The sequence below is a fragment of the Medicago truncatula genome, chromosome 6 (assembly GCF_003473485.1).
Source record: "Medicago truncatula cultivar Jemalong A17 chromosome 6, MtrunA17r5.0-ANR, whole genome shotgun sequence".
NCBI classification, from domain to species: Eukaryota; Viridiplantae; Streptophyta; class Magnoliopsida; order Fabales; family Fabaceae; genus Medicago; species Medicago truncatula.
Window position 1 is genome coordinate 37,604,919 of NC_053047.1, and position 21,880 is coordinate 37,626,798.

Genomic DNA, 21,880 nt, shown 5'->3' on the forward strand with positions numbered 1-21,880 from the left:
AGTGGTTTGTCACTCTACTAGATTTATACAAGATTGTCAATTTGGTAACCAAAAAATAAGGTTGTCAATTTAATAATAAATAATAAAAAATTATTCTTTTAATCAAATTAACATTTGTTACTTGACTGATATCGATGAGGATAGTATACTTCATGTTTTGACCTTGTGTTATGAGATATGTTGCGCTAGAAATAATAAATGTTTTGAGGGGATTGATGTTGATTGGCTGCTACTGTTTAAAAGACGCAAAGATTTATTGTGAATTTTAAGCATAGTTTTAAAACTCGGCTCGGTCATCGACTCGGCGGGGGTACTGGGTCAATGAGTTAATGGTCGAACCACTGAGTCGTTGGTCGAACCGCATGACTGAATCGGAACCACTCGGATGACTCGGTTAGATAACTCGGTCCTTAGATTAAATTTATATAGTTATTTAACCGGATTGAATCGGTGACTCGGTCACTTTAGAAACTAAAATAATTAATGAGTGTTGTAATTTAAAAAAGGTTTACATTTAAAAACAAAAATAAAATCAAATTGGTGTTTAAATATATGGACGAAGAGAGTAATACATATTCAAATAAATATAGTAAAATAAAAAAATTCTTTCAAAAAAAATATTGTAAAAAAAATGTTTATTAAAATATTTGAAATGTCGGACAATAATATTTAAATGATAAGAGTGTGTTTGGTTACTTAAAAAAAATAGTGTACTTCGTTCCCTAAAAAAAACTGTTCAGTTATTATATATAAATAATAAGAAGTAATTTTAAAATAAAGGAGGTTCATGTTGCAGCGGATAAGTGATTGCCTTGCAAGCTGGGGGACGTGGGTTCAACATCCAGTGCTGTCATTTTTTGGCTTAATTAATTCAATTAATTTCTGCTTTACTTCAAACCGGTCTGGTTTGTCAAACCCGCTGGTTCACCGGTTTTCCGTTTATCAACTCGAACCGGTTACCCCATCGGTTCCTGGTCGGACCGGTTCAATCGGCCGATCCGGTCTGGTTTTCAAAACTATGATTTTAAGAGTGTTTGTACGATGTTGGTAGAGACGCTAAGTGGAGGTTCAATTTAGTTAATATCTGAAGTTCATTGGACACCCCATTTTAGTGGTTTCTATAAGCTTAATGTTTATGCAACGAGTCCGATAGAGGGTGATAAGTGGGGTATTTGTAACACCCCATTCCCATATATACTTTATTTAAATAAATAAACATACATCAGAGTCATAAAATCCACATGGGCATGTCACACTTCATTTTCAAATTTCTGAAATAGAATATAAAAATCTATTTATAAAATATCCAAAGAAAATCGTCGTTTAATATGCAGCGGAATATTATCATTGAAAACGTCAACAACTATTTAAAACTCCAAACAATATCTTGGCATAAAAGCCTCAACCAGAATAATTCATAAATCGTAGGGCTACAACATCATTAACCAAAATTTGATACATAGAATGAAATAAAACAATAAAATCCCATCCCACGTATCAGAGCCCTAGACACTTTGAGCCACCACCTACTACTCAGGATCACCTGCAAGTTACCCATAGGAAGGGCAACATTTTCAAGCAGAAGGGGTGAGATTCTCAATCAATAAAAATAATATATAAAAACATCAATTGAAAATCTAACACCTTACAATATCAAAGATTATTCATTAAGCATAATTATTTATCATCAACAACAGTCATTCATAATAGAATCCAATCAACAAAATGCAACTCATGTTATGACACGACATCCCCATCTAGAACTCCTCAATAAATGCAAATATGCATGTGGTACCGTAATTCAGGGCCGTGACCCACACCGCTGTCGAATGGTTAAAGCATTCTCAACAGGACCTAAGTCCTCATCGCTCCACACCGCTTTGAACAACTAGTGTTCCACCGCTTTGAACGACGAGGCGTTCCAGAGCCGAAGCTCTCCCACTTGATGATTATGCAACTACCCAACCAGTGTATATCTACATACAACTCTACTATTACATATATATTAATATGACTCATCACTCCTCTTAATGCAACATGTTCATTCACTTAGTTCACACATTTCAACACCTCCAAAAATTCATAGAAATCAACCAAACCATTCATCATTACGTTTAAAGTAGGATTAGATACCTAAACAAGAGTTATACAAGCTAAGGAAACACATAAGAAGTACAAAAAGGGGTCTCCTAGCTCACAAGCAGGGTTCAGAAAAGGCTGACTAAGGTTCACTTCGCTTAAGCGACGGCTAGTTCGCTTAAGCGACCAACTTACAGTAGGTTCTGGGCTCAATTCGCTTACGGGTCGCTCACGGTTCGCTTGAGCGAACTTTGGACAGAATCAAAAATGGTTTTTCGCTCACAGGGTCGCTTACCATTCGCTTGAGCGAATTCTTGGCAGAACCAAACTTAATTTTCGCTTACCAGTTCGCTCACGGTTCGCTTAAGCGAACGGGTAAAATCGCACTCTGGGCAGCTTGCTTGAATGCTCGCTTAAGCGACGGATGCTTCGCTTAAGCGACCATTCGTCTGGACAGTGCAAAACCTACGGTTTCAGACCACTTCTCACTCCAAAAACTCCATTTTAATCCCCTGATTACCCAAAATGTTTTCCAACAGATGTTTACAGGTCCTATATACAACTAGGCATCATAAAGAAACACAATTCAACCAACAACAACAACAATTACAGAATCATTCTACCATCATTCAAATAATCATCAATTCATACAATTCATCAAAAATTCAATCTATGAATGGATTGCAGCAACAACATGGATTAAGCTTTCATTCTTAATGTTAAATTCAGAGAAAACTAACATCGTCTTTACTCATTCCATTAGAATCATCATCAAACCCTAATTTTCATATTATTTTTCAAAAACTATTCAATTAGGTCAATTTCAGGAATTATAGATTATGATTACTGAGAGATAGTCTCACCCTTACCTTAGATTTGCGAAGACAAAGAAAACACAGCAATCGATTCTCTAGTTCTTCTCTCTTGGTCTTCTCTCCTAGCCTTAGCTTTTCTCCTCCCCAACTTGTTTTCACGTTAAACAGTTTTTCTCCCTTTTTCTTTCCTTATTCCCTCAAAGTGTAACTTCCCTCATTTCATTAAACCCCTCCTAATTACTATTAATTTCTAATTAATCCCTAACCTCCTAAAATAAGTCATTTTCTCTTATTATTTTATTTATATTAAATAAATTATATAAATAAATTCCACACACCACATAAATCATATATAATACTTTTAAAACAACACACATAAGACCTTAAATAATTCTAAAATAAATAAAATACTACTAGGGCGTTACAACTCTCCCCAACTTAGAGAATTTCGTCCTCGAAATCTTACCTCAAACAAACAACTCCGGATACGATTCTTGCATCTTACTCTCCAACTCCCAAGTCAAACTTTCACCGGATGCTCCGCCCCAAACAACCCTTACAAGAGGTATCTCTTTACCTCTCAAAGACTTCACCTTCCGATCATCAATCCTCAAAGGTAGGGTCTCCACCGTAAGGTTATCTCTAACTTGCACATCATCTCTTGGAATGACATGTGAAGGATCAGGTACATACTTCCGCAACTGCGACACATGAAACACGTCATGCAAGTTCGAAAGATGAGGTGGTAATCCAATCCTATACGCCGCAGTTCCAATTCTCTCAGATATCTGATATGGGCCAATAAACTTTGGAGTCAACTTCTTAGATTTTAATGCACGACCCACACCTGTCATAGGAGTGACCCTCAAGAACACATGATCTCCCTCTTGAAACTCAAGGTCCTTCCTACGCTTGTCATGATAGCTCTTCTGTCGACTCTGCGACGCTTTCATATGTTCTCTTATCAACTTAACCTTTTCTGTAGTTTGTTGAACTATGTCTGGTCCCAACATCACACTTTCTCCCGACTCAAACCAACACAAAGGAGTCCTGCATCTTCGACCATACAATGCTTCGAACGGTGCCATACCAATACTCGAATGGTAACTATTGTTGTAAGTAAATTCTATCAACGGTAAGTGACTATCCCACGCTCCACCTTGCTCAAGTACACATACTCTCAAAAGATCTTCTAAGGATTGTATCGTTCTCTCTGACTGTCCATCTGTCTGGGGATGATAAGCCGAACTCAGCCTCAACTTCGAACCCAAAGCATCTTGTAAACTCTTCCAGAATCTAGATGTGAACCTCGGATCTCTATCTGATACAATACTCGATGGAACACCATGCAACTTCACAACATCCCGGATATAAATCTCTGCCAAATGCGCCATCGGAAAACTGATGTTTATCGGAATAAAGTGCGCCGACTTCGTCAATCTATCGACTATAACCCATATAGAATCATGTCCTCTCGGAGTGTTTGGTAAACTCGTCACGAAATCCATAGAAATACTATCCCATTTCCACTCCGGTACATCCAATGGTGTCAACAACCCTGCAGGCCTCTGATGTTCAACCTTCGACTTCTGACAAGTCAAACACGCATATACAAACTGAGCAACATCGCGCTTCAAACCAACCCACCAAAACAGCTTTTTCAAGTCGTGGTACATCTTCGTAGCTCCCGGATGGATACTCAAGCTACTCTTGTGACTTTCTTCCAAAATCAATCTTTTCATCTCATCGTTGTCAGGAATGCAAATTCTGCCTCTGAATCTCAACACACCGTGTTCATCAACCTTGAAATCACGATCTTCAGTTTGATTGCTATCAATCATTAAATCCACAAACTTGACGTCCACTAGTTGCGCTTCTCTAATACTATCCAAGAATTCACTATTGATTTTCAACATACCCAACTGCACACTCTGGGGTGACAACTCGCAAACAAGGCTCAAATCTCTAAACTGTTCAAGCAACTCAAATTCCTTCACCATCATGGCCGACATGTGTAACGTCTTTCTACTCAAGGCATCTGCAACTACATTAGCTTTACCCGGATGATAGTTCAACCCAAAATCATAATCCTTCAATAACTCTAGCCATCTCCTCTGTCTCATGTTCAACTCCTTCTGGTCAAATAAATATTTCAAGCTCTTATGGTCACTAAACACTTCGAACCTGGAACCATACAAGTAGTGCCTCCAAATCTTTAAAACAAAAACCACCGCGGCCAACTCTAAATCGTGAGTAGGATAATTCTTTTCATGTACTCTCAGCTGTCTAGAAGCATACGCCACTACCTTACCATCTTGCATCAACACACCTCCTAGACCCAGTTTAGACGCATCACAGTAAACAACAAACGGTTTATCCGGCTTAGGCAAAATTAAAACAGGAGCAGTCGTCAACTTCCTCTTCAACTCATTGAAGCTACTCTCACATTGAGCATCCCATATAAAAGACTTACCCTTACAGGTTAACTGAGTCAACGGCAAAGCTAACTTTGAGAATCCTTCAATAAACCTGCGGTAATAACCAGCTAAACCCAAGAAACTTCTGATCTCCGTCACTTATTTTGGAGTCTCCCATTGCGATACTGCATCAACCTTTGAAGGATCCACTGCAATACCACTTCCAGAAATAATATGGCCAAGGAAACTTACTTCACTTAACCAGAACTCACACTTCGACAATTTGGCATACAATTTCTTCTCTTTCAATACTTGCAACACAATTCTCAGATGTTCTGCATGCTCTTCCTCGGTTGTCGAATAGATCAAAATGTCATCAATGAACACCACCACAAATTTATCCAGATAAGCATGAAAAATTCTATTCATATACTCCATGAACACCCCAGGCGCGTTAGTAACACCGAAAGGCATCACCTTATATTCGTAATGACCATATCGTGTCCTAAAGGCAGTCTTCTGCATGTCTTCATCTTTCACCTTGATTTGATGGTAACCTGACCTCAAGTCAATTTTACTAAAAATCTTGGCACCAACCAACTGATCCATTAAGTCGTCAATTCTCGGAAGAGGATATCTGTTCTTTATCGTAACTTTATTCAACTGACGGTAGTCGATACACAACCTCATACTACCATCCTTCTTCTTTACCAACAACACAGGCGCTCCCCACGGTGAGACACTTGGTCTTACAAACTTCTTGTCGAGTAAATCCTCCAACTGTTTCTTCAACTCAGCAAGTTCAGATGCCGACATACGATAAGGTGCCATCGATACCGGCTTCGTTCCTGGTACTAGATCAATGGAGAACTCAACCTCCCTCTCTGGTGGTACATCTGGAATCTCATCCGGAAAAACTTCAGGAAACTCATTCACCACTGGTAACCTGTCGATCACAGCTTGGTTTTCCAATGACAAACATGCCATCAGAGAATACATCAGAATCCCGTCTCGTTCTAGTTGCTTCATCTCTTTCGTAGTTAAAATCTCAACTCCACTCTCTTCTTCAGCAGAAGAAAAATGTACAGTCTTATTAAAGCAGTTGATATGAACTCGGTTATACTCTAACCAGTTCATCCCAAATATAACATCCATCCCCGTCAGAGGTAAGCAAACTAAATCTACTTCAAAATCCCTACCAAACATAGATATAGGACATCTCAAACAAACAAGAGAAGTAGTCACTGAACCCTTAGCCGGAGTTTCAACGACCATTTCTCCTTTCATATCAGACACAATCAAACCCAGTTTATAAGCACACTCTAAAGCAATGAAACAATGTGTAGCACCAGTGTCTATAATAGCGATTAAAGGGATACTATTAAAGAAACAAGTACCTCTGATAAGTCTATCTTCATTCGCGGTTTGCGTACCAGCCAAGGCAAACACTTTCCCACCGGTCCTAACCTTCTTTGGTTGAGTGCACTGAGAACTGATATGACCCTCCCCATTGCAGTTGTAGCATACAACATCACCACGTTTACAATCAGCTAACACGTGACCCTTCTGTCCACACCTGAAGCACTTCTTCTCATCTTTGGTACAAACATTACTTTTGTGGCCCTTCTCGCCACACTTGAAGCAAACTATCTCCGCAGGAGTGTCTCTTCCCTTGGGTCTCCTTTCATCATTCAGTCGTTGCTTTCCCTTACCAGCAGGAGCACTATACGGCTTAGGACGACTCTGTTGTCCTTTGCCCCTCCGTTCACTCATCACCTTGTAATGAGCCTTTGAATCTTCTTCATAGATTCTGCAGCTACTTATCAACTCAGAAAGAGTTCTGATCTTCTGATAGCCAATGGCCCTCTTGATGTCAGCTCTCAACCCATTCTCGAACTTAATACATTTGGAGAATTCAGCCGTCTCCGCAGTATAGTGAGGATAAAACTTAGCCAGCTCCGTGAACTTTGCAGCATATTCCGTGACAGACATGTCACCTTGCTTCAACTCCAGAAACTCTATTTCCTTCTTGCCACGGACATCTTCCGGAAAATATCTATTCAGGAATTCCCTCCTGAACACAGCCCAGGTCACCACCGCACCGTCCTGCTCAAGTACCGGTAGCAAACTTACCCACCAATCATCGGCCTCCTCCGCTAGCATGTGCGTTCCGAACCGCACCTTTTGAACTTCAGAGCACTGCATGACTCTAAAGATCCTCTCCACCTCCTTCAACCAAGTCTGGGCACCATCTGGATCATACCTCCCCTTAAATGCCGGTGGATGATTCCTCAAGAAGGTCTCCAGCATTCTCACCTCTCCGTTACCAGCAGCGGGTTGCTGTCCTACAGCTTGAGCAACAGCCTCAAGTGCAGCAGCGATAGCAGCATCATTACGACCAGCCATTTCTAAATTCTACATAAGGAATAACAATTCAGAATCATAACAAAACAACATTAGAGTTTGACACTCTAACCTAGGTGGCTCAACACGACTCTACTACACGGTCGGACGGACCAACCTGCTCTGATACCAATTGTAACACCCCATTCCCATATATACTTTATTTAAATAAATAAACATACATCAGAGTCATAAAATCCACATGGGCATGTCACACTTCATTTTCAAATTTCTGAAATAGAATATAAAAATCTATTTATAAAATATCCAAAGAAAATCGTCGTTTAATATGCAGCGGAATATTATCATTGAAAACGTCAACAACTATTTAAAACTCCAAACAATATCTTGGCATAAAAGCCTCAACCAGAATAATTCATAAATCGTAGGGCTACAACATCATTAACCAAAATTTGATACATAGAATGAAATAAAACAATAAAATCCCATCCCACGTATCAGAGCCCTAGACACTTTGAGCCACCACCTACTACTCAGGATCACCTGCAAGTTACCCATAGGAAGGGCAACATTTTCAAGCAGAAGGGGTGAGATTCTCAATCAATAAAAATAATATATAAAAACATCAATTGAAAATCTAACACCTTACAATATCAAAGATTATTCATTAAGCATAATTATTTATCATCAACAACAGTCATTCATAATAGAATCCAATCAACAAAATGCAACTCATGTTATGACACGACATCCCCATCTAGAACTCCTCAATAAATGCAAATATGCATGTGGTACCGTAATTCAGGGCCGTGACCCACACCGCTGTCGAATGGTTAAAGCATTCTCAACAGGACCTAAGTCCTCATCGCTCCACACCGCTTTGAACAACTAGTGTTCCACCGCTTTGAACGACGAGGCGTTCCAGAGCCGAAGCTCTCCCACTTGATGATTATGCAACTACCCAACCAGTGTATATCTACATACAACTCTACTATTACATATATATTAATATGACTCATCACTCCTCTTAATGCAACATGTTCATTCACTTAGTTCACACATTTCAACACCTCCAAAAATTCATAGAAATCAACCAAACCATTCATCATTACGTTTAAAGTAGGATTAGATACCTAAACAAGAGTTATACAAGCTAAGGAAACACATAAGAAGTACAAAAAGGGGTCTCCTAGCTCACAAGCAGGGTTCAGAAAAGGCTGACTAAGGTTCACTTCGCTTAAGCGACGGCTAGTTCGCTTAAGCGACCAACTTACAGTAGGTTCTGGGCTCAATTCGCTTACGGGTCGCTCACGGTTCGCTTGAGCGAACTTTGGACAGAATCAAAAATGGTTTTTCGCTCACAGGGTCGCTTACCATTCGCTTGAGCGAATTCTTGGCAGAACCAAACTTAATTTTCGCTTACCAGTTCGCTCACGGTTCGCTTAAGCGAACGGGTAAAATCGCACTCTGGGCAGCTTGCTTGAATGCTCGCTTAAGCGACGGATGCTTCGCTTAAGCGACCATTCGTCTGGACAGTGCAAAACCTACGGTTTCAGACCACTTCTCACTCCAAAAACTCCATTTTAATCCCCTGATTACCCAAAATGTTTTCCAACAGATGTTTACAGGTCCTATATACAACTAGGCATCATAAAGAAACACAATTCAACCAACAACAACAACAATTACAGAATCATTCTACCATCATTCAAATAATCATCAATTCATACAATTCATCAAAAATTCAATCTATGAATGGATTGCAGCAACAACATGGATTAAGCTTTCATTCTTAATGTTAAATTCAGAGAAAACTAACATCGTCTTTACTCATTCCATTAGAATCATCATCAAACCCTAATTTTCATATTATTTTTCAAAAACTATTCAATTAGGTCAATTTCAGGAATTATAGATTATGATTACTGAGAGATAGTCTCACCCTTACCTTAGATTTGCGAAGACAAAGAAAACACAGCAATCGATTCTCTAGTTCTTCTCTCTTGGTCTTCTCTCCTAGCCTTAGCTTTTCTCCTCCCCAACTTGTTTTCACGTTAAACAGTTTTTCTCCCTTTTTCTTTCCTTATTCCCTCAAAGTGTAACTTCCCTCATTTCATTAAACCCCTCCTAATTACTATTAATTTCTAATTAATCCCTAACCTCCTAAAATAAGTCATTTTCTCTTATTATTTTATTTATATTAAATAAATTATATAAATAAATTCCACACACCACATAAATCATATATAATACTTTTAAAACAACACACATAAGACCTTAAATAATTCTAAAATAAATAAAATACTACTAGGGCGTTACAGTATTGGTGTTGTGGTGAGAGATAATGAAGATGTTGTCATTGCTCTAGTTCCTAACAAGTCTTTTCATTACCAGATTCAGAGGTTGCAGAAGCTCTAACTATGTAGAAGGGTTTGAAATTTGCGAAAGAGATGGCTTTTATGAATCTTATAGTGAATCAGATGCTTCTAATGTGGTTTTGGTGTTGATGCTCGTAAACAATCTTCCAACTATGTTGGTATATTATTCGAGATTGTATTAGTTTTAATTGTAGTTTTCGTAGTTTAATTTTTTGGCATGTTAGGCGTGAAGCCAACCCAATTATTCATTATTTAGCTAAATATGCTCTTAAGAATTTAGATTGCATATGGATCGAAGAAACTTCGTCTTGTATTTCTGCAGTCCTGAAAATTGATTTATTGCCAGACTTATAAAATTGTCTTTAAGATAAAAAAAAAACATTTGTTACTTAATTCATATAAGGTTGTCAACTTAATAATAATTTTTTTTCTCTCTCTTTTGATCAAATTAACATATTTTAGATGTATTTTTATACGTTCTTTAAAATTGTCATATTTTAGTTGTTTAAATATCACTTCTTGTATATTGTTTTTAGAAATTTAGTCATCTGAATCACATAATCTAAACGAGATTGGTTTAACTATACAATTAAGATGTGTAAAAATCCTGAGAAAAAAAATTGAAGTAGGATTTTCACATTCGTATTTTGGATTTTAGGGTATAAAAAATTATAAAACAAAAAATTGAGGTGGATGTTTACACATTTGAATTGTGAAATCAAGACAAGGTCAAAATTGACTAAAAAAAAATGATTTTGAGGGCTTTTAAGAATGCTTTAGGGGAAAATATGCTTTCTTAATTTTTTTCCTCGTTTTTGATTGAGTTTTCTTTTCTAACCTTATGTACTACATCCGTTTTTTAATATAAGTAAAATTGACTTTTAAGGTTCATTCATTTAACGATGTATAACCACATACATCGTTAAATGAATGAACCTAAAAAGTTAATTTTGCTTATATTTCAAAACGGATGGAGTATTGGATGTATTGGATGATGACCAATATTTGCCATGTCTTCTAATTATTGGGGGATTTAATCCTCTACACTTTTTCACTCTCTTTCTTTCTAATCAATTGTTTGTCTCCCTCTTACTATTACTCTCTCTCCTATATAGCATAGATGATCCCATTCGTATTAACGCTTATGAATAAGTAATTTGACTTGTATATAAATAAACTATCGAGTCAATATATCAATGAAATTAAGCTCTATTTTGATATTTATAACATAATATATTTGGAGTGAGACTTCACACTACAACATATTTAAATTATATTCTTTAAATAAAACATGGTTCTTATATAATAATATATTTAAATATATCTTATGTGGCCTCCCCCCTTATTCAATGGATAAGATCTATTTCACGTGAGAGAATGTAGTACACCGAGTTATGTTTTGCAAGGTATAAGTGATGAGCATAGAAATGATGCTAATTACATTTATTTATCATCTATTTTATGTAATCCTCAAGTAAATGCAACACCTTATCCTCCTCATCTTAATGGTAATATGTTAGTTTGAAGTGTTGTTTGGAAGAAATTATGTATGATTTGTTGATTGTGTGTAGGTACAAAGTGTGGTGGGGTTTAGTATGGAAAAGGGGAGTTGTTTCCCATCATGGGAAAGTAAATCTTAACCATTAAATTAAAGAGGAACATTGATTTTATTATAGTCTCTTTGCACTAAATTTATTCCCCTTTATCTTCAACCTTACAATCATCAACCAACACAAATAAACCCCACCAGCACCACCGGTTTTGGCATTAACTCTTCATTGTAATTGCTTGAAATTACCACAACAAACCATTTTTGTTCTAATGGAATCAACAATAACATTCCTTTACAAGAACAAGTAATTATGGCAAGATGAGATGAGACAAGGTTACCATTCCAACAACTTAATGAGACAAATCTTCACAAACTGCTCTAAATATTTTTCTTCTCTCTTCCTACATTTTTTACTTCAATTTTCTATGCTAAATGGGTCACTATTTTCTCTTTGTTTTTTTTTTTCAATTAAGTTTTAATAAATGAATTAGTTTGAATAAGTTTTTTTTTCTAGAAACGGAAAACAAAAAATGGCGTGAATTTATGTGTTGTTTCTATGACTGATTTTTAAGGACTATGAGTGATTTTTAATGTCATTTTATTTCCATTTGAAAAAGAAAGAATGAAAGTGATAGGATTCATCTGCTGGTGGCAGTGGGTCAAGTTCAGTGCCATGGAGGTTGAAGACAATGTGAAAAAAATATAGTGGAGTCAGACTATGATAAAATTGGTGTTCCTATTTAATCTAATGGTTTAAACCCAACTTTCCCATGGTGGAAAAAAACTAGCCTTTCCCATGCTAAATGGCACCACAAAGTGTAATTGAAAATTATGGGGAATTTGCTACAAGAATGTTACAAGATTTGTTGTTGTAAACTAGGAGACAACAACAAACGGTGCCACAACAAACATAATTTAAAGTGGACCCAAAGTGGGACAACCTTATCCCAAGAGCGCATGAGACACCTCACCATCCAAGGACAAGTAAAGGAAGTATTCTAACTGTTAACCTTATTCTAAGAGCACATGGACATCTTACCATCAAAGGACATCATAAAAGATAAGGGAAAGAGAAAACTATTTCACTTTCTCTTATAGAAAACCTCTTCAATATTTTCACTCTATTTGTATTTTTTTTTTTGTTTTTATTATATTCAATGGAGAACAACCGTTTCACAATTGTTGGCATAATTTGTTATATGGTTATATTGCGAGGAGTTAAATATGAGAGAATATAGTAGTCGAAGTTAGGTTTTATTAGGTCTAAGTAATGAGCATAGAAACAATGCTCTTTACCTTTATTTATCTTATATTTTATGCAATCCTTTAGCGAATGTAATGTCTTATTCTTCTCTTACCGTTAAAATTTTAGTTAATTAGGTTTTATATGTTACTTTTAGTATTTAAAGTGTTTTGAAAGGAATTATTTAAAGTGTTTTTGAAAGGAATTACAAGTTCAATTGGAAAATGTGGGAAATTCGCTACAACAATGTTCCAAGATTTGCTCTAGCAAACTAGGAGACAACAACATACATAACTTAAAGTGAACCCAAAGTATAGAAACCTTTATCCTAAGAGAACATGAGACACCTCACCATCTCAGGACAACCAAAGAGAATATTCTAATTGTCAATCTTATTCTAATATGGGATGGGACATCTCACCATCAAAGGAACCTTATCACAAAAGATAAAGGAAAGAAAAACAAAAACAAAAGTACTATAAAAGGCCAATCTTACCACCAATAAAAGGGAGAGTGGAAGGAGGCTGGTTGAACCATAATTTTCGTGCCCTATCCTCCATCTCCATCTAGGATGGCAAAACGGGCCAACCAGTCTGAAAAAGGGCGGGGCGAGTCAATTAGAGGTGCAGATAGGGTTGGGAATAGGCCAGGCCGGCCTATAGGGGCCTATGGCCTGGCCTGTTTAAGCCTGGCCTGGCCTGGCCTGTTTATTAAAAAGGCTAGGCTTAGGCTTTTTAAAAAGCCTATTTAAGTAAATAGGCCAGGCTTAGGCTATCAAAAAAGCCTATGAAGCCTAATAGGCCGGCCTGTTTATGCATGTTAGGCTTCATAGTGGACTTTTTAAATAGGCTTTAAAGCATTATAGTGAAATAGGCTTTTAAGGCCTTATAGTGATAGACAAGTCTTACACTCAAATAGGCTTTGAGGCCTATTAAGCCTATTTAAAAGTAGATAAAATGAATGTTTAGTGACTTTAATAGTAAGTAGGCCTGTAAATAGGCTTTCAGGCCAGGCCAGGCTTTTAAATAGGCCAGGCCAGGCCAAAAAAATAGGCCTATGAAAGGCCATAGGCCAGGCTCAGGCCTGCAAAAAATTTCGTAGGCCAGGCTCAGGCCTATCAAAGCCTGGCCTGGCCTGGCCTATTCCCAACCCTAGGTGCAGAGTTGAACATTAAACCCTGTCCTATTTTATGCAGATCGATGGGTTGGAGGATTGACCCGTCAATGTTTTTTTTTAAAACAATGGTTAACTAAAAACATTATAAACAACGTAAAAAGTAAAAATATATGAATGTAAGACCAATTTAAGGAAATCAAAATATATAACTACCGACTTCATTAAAATATGAAAATTATCATTTAAACGTATACATTATATGATCTAAAAATCTATAATAAACAAAAAAGATAGAGAAAAAAAAAACTCAAGAGTTCACCAATTGAAAAATGAGGCTAAAATCATAAAAAAAAAAAAAAAGTGATTAAATTAAGCGTCTTTCTTATCTATACTCTATGTAGGAGAAAATCGGAAAATTGATTATGACTAAAAAGATTATAATAATTTTTTTATTTCAACCCAAAGGGTCAATCCACACCGCCCCTCTTTTAGCGGGTTAGACGGGGCAGACCAACTACTAGCGGCAGATTCAAATCTCAACTCACTTCGCTATAAAAAGATAGGTTAAACAGGCTAATCTGATGAATCAAAACCATTTTGCCATCCCTACCTCCATCTCATATCCTTCCATGGAAAACCAATGAAACTCACTTTTGAAGAAGAAATACGCATCACATTTGCTGCAGCAACCTGTGACAGTTCTACACAACTTATGTATTTTCACCTTTCCATTTCTTCTTTCCTTGTATGTGCAACATGGATCTTTACATTCTATTTCTCTTTTTTATCTTATTTTTGTTGAATCTCGTCGTGAGCTAAAGATCTTTAAGTTAGGGTATTATGATTTTATGGTGAAAGACATGTTTTGGTTGTATTTTAGTATCTTTAATCAAGTTGATCGTCATGTTTATAAATTATAAAGTTTTGTTAAGTCGTCTTTGTTTGAATGAAAGCTCATTTATAGAGAAAGAGCTTTGTTTTTTTTTTTTTTGTTGAGAAATTTACATCGAAAGAGTTAATGAGCGGAAATAGTTTTACAGTAGAAACTCTATAAATTAATAATGTTGGGACCGGAGAAATTTATTAATTTAGAGAGTTATTAATTTATCGATAAATTAATAATTATTAATTTAAAGAGTTTTTAAGTAATTATACTGTACATACCAAACAAAAAGGCAAATTAGTCTATGTCTCTTAGAATTACGTTGCACCAAATCTTCGGACTCAATGTAAATTAATAAATATTGTATTCATATCCATTGAAAATATGACTTTTGACTTTTGAAGTGTATAGTAAATGTAAACAAGTGGAATGTTCAATGTATTCTTAAGCAAGTTTGGCATATATAAATTACATGAATGTGTTAAAAGTATTCAAACCATATCACACTCACGAGATGGCTTCTCATCTAAAAGGTGTTGCAAAATCAACTATGTCAGATCAAATACGTAAGGAGTTGTGCGAGTACAAGAGAGATAATCCTGCAAGCACACAAAAAGACTTGCAGAGATGGCTTGAGGGAAAATTTCAGTTGAAAGTTAGTCAAGGAACAATATCAAACACACTTAAGCGGTCAAATGACTATCTCTCTGCTGAAATAGAAAAGGGAAGAGCGGAGATCAAAAGACACAAACCAGCAAAATATCCTGACATGGAGAAGGTTGTTTATGAGTGGTTTCTACAGCATCAAGAACGTGTGAATATCACAGGAGAATTAATTTTGCAGAAGGCAAGAGATACAATGAAACTCTTGTACCCTCATGATGATTCAGATTTTAACTTCTCTACATGATGGCTTGGGAAATTCAAGCACCGACATGGCATAAAGTCATTTCGTCGTTTTGGCGAGAGTGGGTCTATTGATGTACAAGACATGGAGCAGAAATTGGTATCGATTCGAGAGAAAATTGATCAGTTCCCTATGAAAGATGTTTTCAATATGGATGAAACTGGGTTGTTTTATAGGCTACAAGCTGATCATTCACTGGCAACAAAACAACTTGATGGAAGAAAACAAGATAAAGAAAGGCTGACGGTAGTTATTTGTTGGAATGAAGATGGCTCTGAAAAAATCCCTCTATGGATTATTGGGAAATATGCAAAGCCTCGTTGCTTCAAGAATGTCAACATGAATAGCTTGGATTGTCAGTATCGAGCTAACAAAAAAGCATGGATGACTAGTGTGCTTTTTGATGAATATGTTCGTTCATTTGACCAAATGATGCATGGTAGAAGAGTTCTACTTGTGGTGGATAATTGTCCAGCACATCCAAGAAATATTGAAGGGCTAAGAAACGTTGAGTTGTTCTTCTTGCCACCCAACATGACATCAAAGATTCAACACCTCAGCTATTGGATGCAATAAGAAAAGTACAACACCTCAGCTATTGGATGCAATAAGAAAAGTTAGAGATGAGCTCCAAACAGACTTGAACTTTAAAGGAAAACAAACAACTATTGAATCATATTTCAACAAAGTGTAATATATTTTTTTTCAGTTTCTATGAATTATTAATTTATGATTTTCTTGGGACCGAAAATTATAAAGGGATCTCCCAAAAAATTATTATCTTATTATTTTATCGAATTATTCAACTTTTTACACTGGCCCAAGTCGGGACCGGACAAATTTATTATTTTAGAGAGTTTATTAATTTACCGAGTATTAATTTAAAGAGTTTCTACTGTACTTTTATCTTTAAAATGGGTGGAAAAACCTGATTACCATGATTGGAGTTAATTATTTAAAGGGTCATGTTAACTTGTGCCCTTAACAAATGTTAAACATTAATTTCATTTCATTAATGGAAATAATTTAATGAAAAAAAATTAATATTAAACATTTTAAGCAATAAATTAACACAATTTCTAATACATGACTTCTATTAGTGAAATTCTTAACATTTAAAAAAGGAAAATGTTAACTTATGCCCTTGTGGCACAAGATAAGAATATTAAAATAGAATTAAAAAATAAATATTGCATTGAAAATATAAGTGTTTAAACTTTGGGTTAATAGAGTTTTACACCCCTGTCATATAGGATACTTTTGGTTTTGCCCCCTGTAATTTTTTTATTAGATTCCGTCCTTGTAAAATAAAGATTCTTCAGGATTGCCCCCTAACCCCTATGTCTATGACTCAGCAGAATCTCTTACGTGGCGCTGATGTGGATATTTCTTTTTATTTTTCATTATTATTTCATTGGCCACATGTATAATTCATTTAACACATTATATTTAATTAAACAAAAGAAAAAACCCAAAAAATAAAATATAATTAAAAAAATCTGAAAATTAATTTTTGAAAATTTTAAAAAATCGAAAAAAATAATTTTCAAAATGAAAAGTTCATATTTTTTTCTCAAAAAAATAAAAAATCAATATTACTTCAATGAAATACTACTTCAATAGTCTAATTAATGGGAATCAATATTATTTTCCATTAATCAATATTCAATATTTTTTTATAAAAACTAGTTCATCGATTTTTTTTCTTTCTTAAAAGTTAAGCATGATTGTAATTAATGGGAACCTAGGTATAATACTACTTCAATGAAAACTATGGTGAATGTGTGGAAAAACACACCGATTTTTGTCTTACTTAATTGTTGAAACAATTTGTAGCATATTTACTAGTAGAAGTGTTGAAGTGCTGAAAAGCATAACAATTCTATCTATACTAAATTGATATAGCAATTCCTCTAGCATGTCTGGAACCGTGAATGATTTACAAAAGAATAATGTCCCTAAATATTTTCTCCACTAGATTTAATCTTTCTTTTCGGTGAAACCCACTCCAATTATGTAACATTGGTATTTTGACTCTATACATGCAAGAAATGTCCGACCACAAATTTTCAGCAATGATTTTCATTGAGGTCAGTATGAAATAGGATATGATGAGCCAAATTTCATTTGAGTCATACCCTCCAAATCAATATGAAGGATCCCATGAAGAAAACTTAAGCTTGTGAGTATATTGACATGGGAAAGTTCATTTGTTTAGGCTTTATAAGCATATGCTGGTAAGCAATATTTATGTTTAGAATATATGTGGGGCTTTTAAGAAAGTTCGAATAAGAGTATATGAGGGTTGATGAACTAAAGCAGAATATGAGGTTTTTTTGGAAGTGTGTTTATCCAGTTTCTCTTATTCAGAAACCAGGAAATCAACATAAACCTATAGAATAGCATCAAAGGATTTTGCATTAAGTGAAACCAAATGTGTTAGAAAACAAGAACAACATCAAGAGTCGAGAAGCATTTTTATACATAAATTCGAAAGTGATTACGACGACATCACAACTGAAACAAAGTTTAGTCCCACATTGCTTGCACTCAAAGCAAATTATTTGTTTATATAACTCAATCGCGCAACAATTGCTACATGGGTGTTGAAGTATGATTTTAGTTCTATTAATGAAAATAAATTCATGCCTTTAAGATCTATGTTTTGTTTTGGACATTTTCGATTTTCCCCCTTATAATATAGGTCATTTTCGATTTTCCACCATGTAAAATTTTTTGTTTGGTTTTCGTCCTTCTAATTTGAAGATTTCTTGGTTTTGAACCTTAATGATAAATTTCGCCCCATGTAAAGAACTATTAACCCTTTTGTTTTTACTCTTAATTTTTTTTTTTTTCCATTGTTTTTATTGGGGTTTTCATTTTAAACCTCTTGTATTGGATGATGACCAATATTTTTTTTTGTCATCTAATTATTGGGATTTGATCCTCTACATTTTTTTCACTCTCTTAATCTCTAATCAATTGTTCGTCCTCTTGCTACCCTCTCTCTCTTAGGTGGCAACTTTTTCTGAGTCATCCAACAAAAATATTTTAAAAAAAAAATCACCACTAGATCCGCAAATTTCTGCAGTGGTGGAAGTAGAAGCCGAGGTGGTGCAAGAGAGATTGAGTGAGATGAGAGAAAAAAGACACAAATTCAATTAATTTTTTATTTTTGTTTGATGACATGGATATTCATATTATTTTTATCATTATTTTTTTACAACAACGACGGTGTAGAGGAGGTGTATATGCGCGTAGAGATGTACATGTATCAGGAGTGGAATATTAATTACACAACTTTCTATACAAAATTTACCACTTTTGATTGCTTAAACAATGTTTCATTGACACTCGTTACATTTCTGTAGGTAATTTAACTTGTATTTAAATAAGCTACCGAGATAACATGTCCATGAAATTAGGTTCTATTTTGATATTTTACATAATATATTAGGAGTATGAATTTACACTACAACATATCTAAATTATATATCATTAATTTATTTAATTATCTTCACCCTTCTCAATTTCTCTCTCTATCTCTTCTATTAAATGGATAAGATTCATTTCACAATTGTTTATATTTTTTTATGGTGTGAAAGAATATAGTAGACCGAGTTAAACTTAAAGGACCAAAAGAAAACCTAAAATTAACTTAGGGAGCAAAATATAATTTTAGCCTAAAAATAACATTATATCAACAAACGTCAAGATAGATAGTAGTTAATATTTCCTAAAAAATGAAAATTAGTAGTTAATATATAATAATTAGTCAAAAGATTGTATAAAAAGGTAATAATCAGTCAAAAGAATTTATTTTTTTTGATAATGTAGTCAAAAGAAAACATTAATTACTAATTGCCTCAAAAAGTTATAATGAATTTAATTTTTCTATATACTTTTTTTTCTTCTTTTCTTTTTACCAACAAAATATAGCTTTTTTTTTTTTGGTACACAAAATATAGCTTTCTTTCTATGATTAAAATGAAAATGTATAGCAATTTCTCTGAAGCAAGTTTTTCTATATAATTAGAGTAAAACGGAAACAAGAAATCAACAAACACTTCAATTTCACAGCAATTGCTACTAGCTTCACGAGTAAACCCATCTTCGGAGAAGATGATGAAATCAACAGATTCTTTTACAGCTGAAAAGGTTAGCAATCATATTCATGATGATCTTGCATTTTTCATTCTATCAAAATTGCCTCTTAAATCTTCAAAACGTTTTAGTTGCGTACGTAAATCATGGTCTCACTTATTTGAGAATCCTAATTTCATAAACATGTACCGCAAATATTTCATATCCAGTACTTATGAGGAGGATGGTTCATCTCTCCTCCTACAACAGACTCTGCCATATTTACCAAATCTTCATGTGTTATATTTGCTTTTTGGTGAGAGGTTTGAGAATAAGGTCAAATTTGATTGGCCACCTCCATTTCAAGAGGATAACATAGCTATTCATATTTTAGGTCCCGTTATTAACGGTATTGTTTGTCTCTATCATGGACGAGAACCTGTTGTTATATTATGTAACCCAGCTACTGAAGAATACCAGGTCCTTCCTCCCAGCCCTACTGAGTCACCTGTACTTTATGAGGAAGTCTATTATTATGTTCATGGATTTGGTTATGAGCATGTTAGAGATGACTACAAGGTCATTCGATACGTATCGTATAGTCTAGATGTACCTGATGATTTTGAAGGTGATATTGATGGTGAGCCAATCAAGCTATCACGCGACAGCATGTGGGAGATATACAACCTAAGAAGCAACTCTTGGAGAAAACTTGATCTGGATCTTCCTCGTGCTCATCACGGTTGGGTAGGTGTCTATGTGTACATGAAGGGAGTGTGTCACTGGTATCAAGATGAATTTGAACATAAAGGATATCTGGTGTCATTTGACATAAGCAATGAGGTGTTTTGTACAACACCCCTGCCTTTGTATATGAATGATAGCTTTGATTCTGTATTTTTGTTGAGATACTTGATGGTATTAAATGACCACGTTGCATTGATCTCAAACTATGTAGAAATGACTACTTTTCACATTTCTATTTTGGGTGAACTTGGTGTGAAGGAGTCTTGGACTAAACTCTTTATTATTGGGCCTTTACCTTGCATCGAGCATCCTATTGGGGAGGGAAAGAATGGTGATATATTCTTCAGAAGAAAAGATGGCGAACTAGTCAGATTTAATTTAAGTACCGGAGTGATTGATGAGCTTGGTCTTAAAGGGGAATCCGGTTGTTGTCAGATTGTCAATTACAAGCAAAGCTCTCTTCCTATTGAACAAATAGTTGATTGATTATTAGGGTTCTTTCCTATATGCACTTTTTTTTTCCTTATTTGTAAGAATGATATTTCCTTTAGGATTCTTCTCCCTCTTTGTTTCTTTTTAATAAATTGAACATTACTATCTGTTTGGTTAAATATATATATATGTTATAGGAATGTAAGTATTTTTTCCTTCTGTCTTGTTTTTGAAACACAGCCTTTCATTCTATGATTCAGTCATGCTTAATCTTTCTCTATTAGTGCCATAGAAAAGTTGCTTTGCTTGGCTGCAATGCTTTGGTTAAAAGCTAAAGTGCTTAACCGTTTGTTTCTTTTTTTTACATGCCTTGGATTAAAAGCTTCAAATTTCTAAAATTCAGTTCATAACATGGTAGTAAAGCTTTTGTAACTACATGGTTTAAAGGATGGTTCTTATTCTGATAAATAAATTTTAAATTTAAATTTTTGCATAGGTTAGGGGATTTCATTTAAAGGGTTATGCATATGCGATGATAGAGTTTTACTTTGCATATGCGTTGGGAAGTTTATTCCATAGGCATAAACTGGTTAGCTGTACCACCACCTTCATATCCGGATACCAACACAGAAGTGCCAAACCAGACGCAAAGGGCAGCAAAGGCCAGACAATGATATCGCAGAGAAAAATGACACACTCCATTTGTGTGTACTCTGATACCTGAAACACGAGGAAGGACCTTGAATTCGTTGGTAGTTACGTTCCAAATTGTAATTTTCGGTATTACCAAACCTTGGTAGAAACAAATAGTGCCATCAGCAACTGAATCCAATATATATATAAACCTTTATTAGCTTGAATTGG

The 21,880-nt window shown here is 35.1% G+C and overlaps 2 protein-coding genes across 2 annotated transcripts; both read left to right on the forward strand.

The window, feature by feature from the left end:
- Positions 1 to 15,838: 15,838 nt before the first annotated feature.
- Positions 15,839 to 16,330, forward strand: LOC112418223 (CENP-B homolog protein 2-like). Its single transcript, XM_039827116.1, has one exon. It carries the CDS (start codon positions 15,839 to 15,841, stop codon positions 16,328 to 16,330), a length of 492 nt encoding a protein of 163 aa, XP_039683050.1.
- Positions 16,331 to 19,876: 3,546 nt separating this feature from the next.
- LOC25480403 (F-box/kelch-repeat protein At3g06240) lies at positions 19,877 to 21,070 on the forward strand. Its single transcript, XM_013587149.3, has one exon. The coding sequence runs from the start codon at positions 19,877 to 19,879 to the stop codon at positions 21,068 to 21,070; it is 1,194 nt and encodes a 397-aa protein (XP_013442603.1).
- The last annotated feature ends 810 nt before the right edge of the window (positions 21,071 to 21,880 follow it).